The sequence below is a fragment of the Lathyrus oleraceus genome, chromosome 5 (assembly GCF_024323335.1).
Source record: "Lathyrus oleraceus cultivar Zhongwan6 chromosome 5, CAAS_Psat_ZW6_1.0, whole genome shotgun sequence".
Lineage (NCBI taxonomy): Eukaryota > Viridiplantae > Streptophyta > Magnoliopsida > Fabales > Fabaceae > Lathyrus > Lathyrus oleraceus.
The window spans coordinates 619543193-619554046 of record NC_066583.1 but is presented as its reverse complement, the minus strand read 5'-3'; the positions used below and the strand labels follow the sequence as shown (position 1 = coordinate 619554046).

The following is a 10854-nucleotide window of genomic DNA, read 5'->3' as shown; positions in this document are numbered from 1 at the left end:
CTTTGATGAAGTAAAATGATGCACTAAATTTAGTGATCTGGTACCACAAATTAATAAAAAAAATATTACAAACAATTAATTGATTATAACAAAACTTAAATGAAGTAAATCAATAAAAACTCTTAACATAAAAAATATTAATTAAAGAAAACAAATCAAATAATTTTAAGACATTCACTAAATATTTTCAATGCAAATGCTTAACATATTTAAAACTCATTGATTTGAAGAGAGAAAGAATGAAAGTTTACTACTTCAATGCAAGATTAATGCCAATTTTTTCTAATCTACTTTATGATTTCAACAACAATTGCCATAACTTGAGAGCCATTTAATATCTACTTTATGATTTTAACAACAATTGCCATAACTTTGCAATGAATGTAAAACTTATTTTTCAGCCACATAAATTTAAAGATGGAATTTTAACTATTAAAAAATAAAATAAAATAAATAAAAATATACAATAAATAAGGCATTTTTGCTTTACTTTTTGAGTGTGAGTCTGTGAGTATGTGAGTGAGTCTCAAGTAACAGCATGTCATTGACGATAGCACCGAACTCATCCATTGACGATGAAAATCAACATCTCAATCACAATCCAACCACTTCAACGGGAAGAGAATTGACGATCATGACCCCGTCACGGTTCAAACTTCCCGATGAATGGCTCGTTCAACGAAGACGCCGTATCTCTAACCCCGACCACGTTGACAAGGTAACCTTCATTCCATTTCTCATGCATGCATGCATCTTTTCGCTGCATTTTATGCACATTTATATAGTTTCTGTTTCTTTTGTATCCACAGTGTGCTAATTGCGCAGGGATTGCAGGATTTGATTGTGTTTTCAAACCCTTTCTAATAATTCATTTTGAATTCAACACTTAGGGTTTGTAAATATACAAATTATTAGAGAAAAACTGATTCATGTTCAACTTTCAAATGCTTCCAATAAGTTTTTTCATTCTCAACACTATTAAGTTCACTACCTATACCTCTACCTATCACCTTCCTATGCACTCTGCAGCACCGACACATCTGAAAAAGTGTCTGACACTGTCCCTATTTGAAACCGACACAGACACTTGTGATTTCATTGAATTTATCTATTTTTTCAAATTATTTTATGTCAGGGTCGGTCTTATGTTTTTGGTGTCTGTCCTTTATTGTTGACGAGATGAATTTATGCATTTCCATCAAAGGGTTAGTGCTTCATTTGAAAATTCGAGGAAATTACATGAATAAGATAAATCAATGTGAACTAGAATCAATTCAGATTGAGCCTGTATAGCTAAACAGCATTGCTTATAATATACACAAAAGTTAGGAAAGGAAGTTTTAATAGCTTGCTATGCTTTATATCTATAGTTAGCACACTTAGGCTTGGATACTCTGTTATTATTTTTCCGCACATTATTGTGTTGTTCTCGTCTCAACTTTTGAAACTCCACTAGTAATTTCTGTAACCATTTGGAAATTCTTTGCTTCGTGCATTGATTTAATTTGTTTTTATTTTTGTAAATCTTTTTCTTCCTTCAGTATTACATAGAGCCACATACTGGACACAAGTTCCGTTCTTTGATATCTGTTCGGAGATATCTAAACGGAGATACAAGAGACTATCTTCCTACTGGAAGAATGATATCAGAAAACAAAAATACTGTAAGTTCTAATTTCATGTTTACATCAGTTTCTAGTATGTCTCTTTGAAAAGATGATGAAATACGTCTAGATACTCAAACCAATCATTTTGTAATTTTTTGGATAAATTTGGTTTATAAGATTGTAGGAAGCGTAAAAGTTTTTCTTAATCATTCAGCTATTTCCTGACAATAAGCCAAATATAGATTGTTTTGCTGCATGATGAAGTTATAGTACTGATTTTGCTTTATTGTATATGATCGAAATTACATTCATTCTTGATATAAAACAATGAAGCTTCCCGATGATTGGTTGGTTCAGCAAAGGCGCCGTATCTCTAACCCCAACCACATTGACAAGGTAACCATCTTTTCTCTTCCCCTTAATTTCTTTTTTCATGCATGCATGCATCTTTTCATTGCATTTTATGCACGTATATATGATTTGTGTTTGTTAGGTATGTACAGTGTGACAATGGTGTAGGGATTGCAGAGTTTGATTGTGTTTTCAGACTCTTTCTATTAATTCATTTTGAATTCAACACTTAGGGTTTGTAAATATTACAAATTATTAGAGAAAAATGGATTCATGGTGAAGTTTCAAATGCTTCCCGTAAGTGTTTTCATTCTCAACACTATTACCGTTGACTACCTACTTGTGCACTTAGCACCGACACCTCTGAAAAAGTGTGTATGTTGAAACCGACACAGACACTTGTGATTGCGTTGAATTTATTTATTTTTTCAAATTATTTACCGGTGTCCACATGTCAGTGTTGGTGTTGTGTTTCCGGTGTCCGTCCTTCACAGTTGACGAGATGAATTTATGCATTTCAATTAAAGGATGAGTGCTTCATTTGAAAAATCGAGAAAACCACATAAATAAGATAAATCAATGTGAACTTGAACCAATTCAAATTGAGCATATATAGCTAAACAGCATTGCTTATAATATACACAAAAGCTAGGAAAGAAAGTTTTAATAGCATTGCTTATAATACCACATTTGGAATTCTTCCTTTCCTGTATTGATTTAATTTGTTTATTTTTTTCAGTATTACATAGAGCCACACACTGGACAGAAGTTCCGTTCTTTGATATCTGTTAAGAGATATCTAAATGAAGAAACAAGAGACTATCTTCCTACTGAAAGAATGATATTAGAAAACAAAAACACTGTAAGTTCTAATTTCATGCTTACATCAGTTTCTAGTATGTCTCTTTAGTTAGTGACAGGAGGAACATGGGGCATCTGTCCAGATGTTTGAAAAGATAATGAAATACGTCTGGATACTCAAACAGATCATTTTGCAAATGTTTTTTTGGATAAATTTGGTTTATAGGATTGTAGGAAGCATAAACGTTTTTCTTAATCGTTAGTCATTCAGCTGTTTCCCGACAATAAGCCAAATTTAGATTGTTTTGCTTCATGATGAAGTTCTAGTACTGTTTTTGCTTTAATGTATATGATGGAAATTACATTCATTCTTAATAGGAAATAATGAAAGAGTCACTGAAAAGGTAAATAATAAAAAGGCAATAAAAGTTGCTGTCTGTGGTTCTGTTAATTTGATTCAGTGTTCGATTAAAAATGAAAAATTGGATTCCAATTTATGCCATAAGGTAGATTTCTTATTGGCTAGGCTTTATAAGTGAGTCTCTCACATCTTAATCTCTGAATTTTAATGTCTCTGCATTTTTATGATCTTGGTTTGTTATCTTTTGGACCGTTTTCATTTTAATTCTGCGTAATTTCCTTTGGCAATTTTAAGTGAACATTTACTGCTCTTGTTCAAAGCTGCAACATTTACTACTCCCATTTGCTTATTGTGACTTGAAGTTCGTTTGATGACTTGATCTGTGCTATATTTACTGCAGGCATGCATCAAGTCTAGGACTAAACAAAAGTTTCGTCCTGTGAGAGATTTTGAGGAAGATTCAATCGGAGAAAATGCATGTAGAGATACACCCAAGGTGTCTAAACCAACAATTTACTCTAAATCAAACAATTAATAACGGAGTTTAGTTTACTAGACTATATAATACTTGACTGTGTAAATTTTTTTTTTACACAGTCATCCAATCAGTTTTCAATAATGATGTCACTTTGTTATGTAAGTGACAAGATCTAATTGTAGGTTTGTGTAGAAACGTTTTACATGGTTAGTTATAGTTTTGTCTTTCAACTTTTAATAATGTGGTGGTATCAAGTATCAATCCACAGTAAGTTTCAAAACTGTAGTCTTTAGTACAAGAACTGACCTTACATTCAAGATAACTAATTGAATTTCTTTTCAAGGATTTCAAAAGAACTCATTATTGGAAGAAAATCAAAACGGGGGAAGATGACATAACAAGACCACCAATAAAAGTAAGATGGGTTTTGTCCGGTCCTGGCATCTGGAACCCTTTCCTTAATGGTTCTATTGTACCAGCATCTGAAAAGACAAAATGGTCCGAAGAATTTTCAATATCTATCAATGAAGAGGTTACTAATGGATACTAGACCTAATAGTTGAGGTAAGTTTGAACCAAGTTATATCCGTTTTCATGTAATCTGACACCTTGAAAAGCGCTGATATGATCACTTTTTACATGATTTCATCCAACTTTGCAGGTAAAACAATGGAGATAACAGGACATATTGGTGAACATGTGTTGTTACCACGTAGCTTAGGTTGTTTTGTGTCACACTGGTTCTAGGAATAATACCATTTTATTTTTGTGTTGCATCTTCAAGAACCTTGTTACTTGTGAAGGATTGAAGTTTCAACCCTATCGAACTTCAGTCTTAAAACCGAGACCAGTGTTCATTTTGCTTTGTCTTTGTACAGAGATTTATTGAACTATCCTATGTCTTCTATTGCGGTTGGTGTCAATATGACTATTTCTCATGGTGTCATGCTTAATGTTCAAAAGGACCAAAACACAGGATGCATTTTGGTAAGTATGTTATGATGCAGCCTTCCATTCAAGTATTCTCATCAACACCATCACAAATAAGTTGACTGTACCCTGAATCATGATTATGATGATACAGACATAGTAATTCTTCCTTCATTTCATGTTGTGAAGTAAGCAACAAACAAGAATAATCCACGGCAACCGATGTTTGTCCGGCTGCCACATATTTCCATGAATGATTCTCCACATTTCCTTCAGCCTTGCCAATGCTCTTTGTGCCACCATTCTTGTTTCCAAATGCAGCCTATTAAACTTTGCTTTCTGTTCTGATTCCAAGAGGTCTTTCTCTTGATAAGGAACAACAAGGTAAGGAAATAGAGGATAACCTGAATCACCAATAATTATTCCCTTATTTTTTATGCCTTAGAAAATTTCATGATTTTTCCATTTAGTCTCTTTCCTTTGTCGCAAAGTTTGTTGAAATTCAAACTCTCGAATATCAAGCAGTCCTTCAATTTACCAGGCCAACCAGTGACTATGTTGTGGAATTTCATGTCAGGATTGCTGTGATTGTTTTTGTGATCAAGCCACACGTCACTCGAATCTTTGGATCCAGATAAACAGATTGTGATGTGAGTAACATGATGACGCCGCAGCAATTGGGGAAGCGATGTATTTTCTCAAATTTTGACTTGATTGTATTCAGTTCCTCTTGTGTTGAAGGACATTGTAGATGCTTAAGTGCTCTTTCTTCCATGGAAACCACAAAATAAATTGCAGAAGCATCATTAATCTCTGTCAGTTTTCTTGTTTTGATTCCTCTCACAGGATCCATCATAAACAAGTTAAGTTGAATCAGTAATTTTGAGGGGGAAACAAAGTCTGCAAGAAAGTATTCAAAGGGTCAGAGAGAAAAACAAGATTCATCATTATCACAATATATATAGAGTATAATAAATGACACAACACTTACTGTACATATGTGTTTGAAGCATTCAAGAAAGGAGACAAGTTTAGTGAAGAAAAAGGAACAAGATTAAGGTATGGAAAATAAAAGCAAGAACGAGAAGATTAAGGCATGTTGGGTTGGTTTAAGACAATGTGTAAACAAGGGAAGTGATATGATATATATGTAATTGTGAAGAAGAGAAAGAGAATCAAAACATGTAAGAAGAGAAAGACAATTCGTAGCTTAGAAACCTCTCTCGTAGTTTATTTATGAGTAAAATAGTTGTTTGGTTGTCATAAGTAAAGTTATATCGACCTAGTTCAGTTTAATTATGTGTATAAATAACAATATAATTATATCAAACATAGATTAATTTTCTTTTTATTTTTGAAAAACATATAGTTTATTTTCATTCGTTGTACCAATGTAAATGTGTATTTTATATTTTCAGCATATGAAACTATGCATCAAGCAAAAGCAAAAAATCTTTCTTATACGCGGATATCCATCTGAATATGTTTTGTATTTAACAGAAAAAATCTGTTTTAATTGGATTTTGGTAGGGTTTGAATTTTTCTTATTCTCAATTTAAAAAAATGGGGGCTATAATACATATACAATAAAAGTTTTAAAGGCTAAACACAAGTATAAACCACCTCCCTTCATGTCGACCACCTTATTCTCCGAAACTTCTTTAGTGTCTAAAGTTGATATTATCTTCAAGTGCATAAAATCATTTTTCAAAGGGACTTCATGTGGTACAGTGAGTTTGCGTGCATAATATTTATTAGATGCACTGTGTGGAGAAAGTTTTGTTGTGTTTAGAGATCTCCTATGTGTAATCACTATAGTTATTAACCTATGGTTGGGAAGGAGATGTCTGATAAGTTTGGTAGAGTTTGTTATCTCCACGCCCTTGGCGTTGTTATTAAAACCTGATGGTGGGATACAACCGATTGTCGTGGATATTATTTGGAGGCAGTTGGTATCCAACGTTGCAATGAAATGGGTCAACAAAGATGTGACACAATATCTCAATGATTTCCTATTTAGGGGTCGGGGTATCGGGTGATACTGATGTCATTTTGCACAGTGTCAACAAGGTGTTGAGAAAGCAACATGGAGATGACTCTTTGGCTATACTCGCAATAGATTTCACAAATCTTTCAACTTAGTAGATCGATCAACCTTACTCGAGAGGTAAAGGTGAGATGATCATCTATTTTATTGTGGATTAAGTTTCTTTATGGTCAAGCAACAAAGTTATACCTTGAGGATGGATATATTATGTCAGCCACTGGATTGCAACAAGGTGATCTGTTAGGGCCGCTCCATTTTTCTCTTGTGTTACACCCACTTATTCATCATATTATAGACAATTGTAAGCTTCTTCTTCATTCCTGGTATATTGACGACGAGATCGTCACAGGGGATTCAGAGGAGGTGGCTAAATCTCTTGCAATCATTCGAGAGTCAGGTCCAAGATTATGTCTCTAATTGAATATCCGTAAACCTGAGATCTTTTGACCCTTATGTGATGGTAGTAAACTTTGTGGGGGAGTTATTCTCTTTGGACATCAGGAGACCGATGTTGGAGATGAAGTTACTTAGAGGGGCTGTTAGTCGAGATGAAGGCTTATCGAGGCATTTTCCATGAAGAGATCGGCCAATGATATTGAGTTAATGTACCTTCTGCCACAACTAAGGGATCCTCAAAGTGAGGTTCTTCTACTTCGATTCTGCATGGGTATCACCAAACTCTTTTTTGACATAAAAACATGACAATTTAATCACATGAAGAAAATAACTATTTGGTTTAATAAAGAGTTGCGTAGGATGGTTGAAGACATTGTGGTTGGTGGAGGTCTTTTATTCGGGGACCTTCAACAGAGGTAACTTCTTTACCTACTAAAGTTGGGGGATTGGGTTTGTACTCGACATTTGAGGCTGTCTCATAAGCTTTTGTGGTATCTAGGGCCCAACCTTGAGTGTTACAAGATCATATATTGAGAGACAGTGGGATATATGGTATGTAATTTGATTTCGACATAGCTTTGGATGGTCTTAGTGTTGTGATTCTAGATTTTGACGTTAATAGTTTTAATAGGAAGGACATCGTCCCTCTTAAAACACAATATATTTTTGCGAGTTCCCTTTTTAGTAAAAGTGTTTAGGACATGGATGTAAAGTTTGACATGATCACAAGATAGAAAACAATTTGTTTGCTTGCTTGCAAGCAACACATGCTCAAGATTTTCTCTTTGCTATTGCTATTGATGGACTCAACCAACATATGTCCCCAATAGAGTATTGCACTATCCTTAAATATCACCTTATGATTCTCGTATTTCATATTGATGAGGTTTCCACTGTTTTCCACAACGCATGTTTAGATACTTTGGGGAACTCACAATCCATTGTAGGGAGCTTTCATGTTTCAAATAACGACATGAATTTGTTAGAGATGTTTTATTTGACATATTTCGACGAGCTGGGGGTATTTGTGAAGAAAGAGGAACATGTGAATTTCTTGACTGACCCATATTAGGGGAGATCGACACTTAGGCCAACAAATGTTATGGTGTACGAGTGACTAGGGGAGAAACATGCATGTGTAGACTTGACTGAGGTTTCCCCACTGGTGGGATTGAAGACTTGAGGTTTTACTATGGATCAAGCAACCCTCAAATTAGTTTCAAGTAAAGTGGTCAAATATAAGAAGGCGTGTTTCAACAATCAACATGCTTTCGTACCATTTGTCTTTGACACTTATGCATAATAATGTTGTGTCTCCTAGAACAATGAATGTGTAAGTATGAAAGACACTTTAAGAGAATGGGTGAAATAGATTTGATGTATTTTTTTGTTTTTACGCAAAGTTTCTACTCTTTTAAATAACAAAGTTTATAAATTGGTTTTGATTTTTAATCAACACAATTTTCCACTCCCTCTTATGTTTGGAGCCAACTGGCTAGAAAAAATAATTATTATAACATTTAATAAAAATAAAAGAAAATGATACAATCAGAAATAAGGAAATTAAGAGTATATTGCAACTGACCAGAAACAATTATAAAAATTAAAATGAAATATAAATTTGTAGTATGTTGAATTTAAAGAGCGGGACATAACAAATAAGGTATGCATGCCTAGTAAAAAGTAAGCTACATCACCTTCGTCTAAAATTTGTTTTTTCTTAATTTTCTTTCTTATAAAAATGTCACTTTTTAATATAAGAGGTTTTTATTTTATTTTATTTGGTTCTTGTCTGGGCCGACCACATCGACTCCGACCAACCACCAGGACGGGTCTTACTCCTTCCCGAATCTTTTCAAGGCACAAAGATTATGGTCCTAATAATCACAAGAGATCACAACTGCAAGTGCATCCAATGAATCTCTGCAAATCACGACTAACAAATAGTTAGTTTGATATTTTCCTCTCTCTACTGACTTGAGCGGTAGAATGTTAACATTGCAGGTCCACCACTCCAATATATCAGAAGATGCAATCTACCATCACCGCCATTTCTCCTCTCCTTTCTGAGTCCATCATGGAACAATAGCACCGTCTGTGGGAATCGATTTCTAATTTCTACGATTTCCATGAATTCACACTCTCTATCAATCTTTTCAGTTTGTAACCTCCTCCGATCACCAGAGCAGAAGCATTTGTGATTAAACACGAAGACCCATCACATCTTGATTCCACCAAGCAAATCTCAATTTTGTTTCCTCAAATTTCCATACCTTTAGTTCTTATAATTTTTGGTGATGGTTGGATCCAAAGGTACCAGATCGACCAATGTGCACGAAGCTGATGTCACTGCTTTAGTAGCAATCAATCCACCATCTCTTCCTCCACCATAAAGCATAGTAGATCCTAAAACAGTTGTTTTGTTACATCCATATCTAATATGAGCTTCACAATTGGCCAGATCTGTTCAAGTTACTTCGATAAAGACTCTTGTTCCACCTCCAGTTACGCAACCAAAAGTCTCGCATAGCCCCCATGCTTTACAAGAGAACCTCAACATGTAAGGTTCTCACGGATTGTTGAACAATATGTTTAACATCGTTTGCTAGCAAAACTCACACGCTCTTGAAGTGAGGCTTCAAAGTATGGAAGAAAGCCTTCACAATGCTCCCTCTTGTAAAAATACAGTCCAAAAGTTTCTTTAGGAAAGACTCATGTTGTCGTCCTAGAACCAGCAGGAATGAAAAGAGATGAAGCCCCTCGATTGAAGGATTGACGTAATAACAGGAAGCATTAGACTCCCCCTTAGAGTATGGGGAAATCATGATCCTTCCCTAGATCAACAAGAAACTCACTAGAAGAAGGTGCAACCAAAGCACCTAATGTAAGTAAGAATCCTAGAGAACAAGATTTTGAAATACATGGAGAAGCTGTCCAAACTGGGCGATTATGAAGGAAAAGGAGATCCCGACAAGCATGTACAACTCGTGAATGACCAGATGAGTTACTTCAATGTTGATGATGCCTCCAAGTGCAAGCTATTTGTGCTAAACTTGGTATTTTCATCCCTTTTGTGGCTCAACGGTCTACTTGACAAAAGTATTGATTCTTGGACAGAGTTCCGTGAGAGGTTTTGTGTGTATTTCACAACCCGAAAGCAACAAATTATAACCTAATATGCCCTAAGCAGGATCATCCAGGGAAAGAAAAATATTTTGCGGTATTGCATTGACCAATTAATACAAGTCTTAACCGAGGTAGAGGGGACCCAATAAGGTCTTCAATGATGGATCTTTGAGAATAGTCTTATAAGAAATCACCCCTTCAAGCAAAAGTTTGGGAAGAAGAATGTAAAATATGTCCAAGAAATGTTAACCATGGTTGAACCTTACATGACCTTAGAAGAAAAGCTAACCACACGTTTTTTACAACCCTGCCTCCATCGAGTCTCATTATAATCTCCCGGTTGAGAAAGAGTCCCACAAGCATCAAGATGACTCTTACTGGGATATACTTGGGAAGTACGACATGCACACACCCTGAAGGTGTCCCAAGAGAAGGTTTATCAAGATTGTGCAAATATTGAGTTTCGAAAATCAAGAATATTACCTCCTTATCCCGTCATAGAGACACCTCAGATTGATAAATCAAAATACTTCTGCTTCCACCAAAGCCACGGCCATAATATCGGCGTTTGTGTTCATCTGAAAGATGCCATTGAAGGACTAATCAAAAGGGGCTAACTATTCGAATACGTTAAGGCGGTAAGTAGGATAGAGAGGAATCTTCTAAAGGTAAGTCTCCCTAAAAAATTGGGGAGGCCAGCATGAGCGAAGGAAGTAAGGAGGCAAGCAAAAGTAAACGCCCCTACATAGCCGCCATA

General features: G+C 35.1%; 1 protein-coding gene and 1 pseudogene across 1 annotated transcript; one reads left to right on the top strand and one right to left on the bottom strand.

Moving 5' to 3' along the window:
- The first annotated feature begins 359 nt into the window (after positions 1–359).
- LOC127087140 (methyl-CpG-binding domain-containing protein 7) lies at positions 360–4521 on the top strand. Its single transcript, XM_051028000.1, has 7 exons — positions 360–718; positions 1542–1664; positions 1941–2003; positions 2698–2820; positions 3521–3616; positions 3942–4162; positions 4260–4521. Exons 1-6 carry the CDS (start codon positions 539–541, stop codon positions 4146–4148), a joined length of 792 nt encoding a protein of 263 aa, XP_050883957.1. The 5' UTR covers positions 360–538; the 3' UTR covers positions 4149–4162; positions 4260–4521.
- Positions 4522–4613: 92 nt separating this feature from the next.
- On the bottom strand, positions 4614–5381 carry LOC127082458 (protein ALP1-like; annotated as a pseudogene).
- Between the last annotated feature and the right edge of the window lie 5473 nt (positions 5382–10854).

Bases quoted from the DNA above. Each gene is read 5' to 3' on its own strand.
- LOC127087140 (XM_051028000.1), top strand. From the start codon at position 539: ATGTCATTGACGATAGCACCGAACTCATCCATTGACGATGAAAATCAA. The intron at 2,004-2,697 runs GTAACCATCTTT...TATTTTTTTCAG, and splicing joins ACCCCAACCACATTGACAAG to TATTACATAGAGCCACACAC. The intron at 2,821-3,520 runs GTAAGTTCTAAT...TATTTACTGCAG, and splicing joins TATTAGAAAACAAAAACACT to GCATGCATCAAGTCTAGGAC.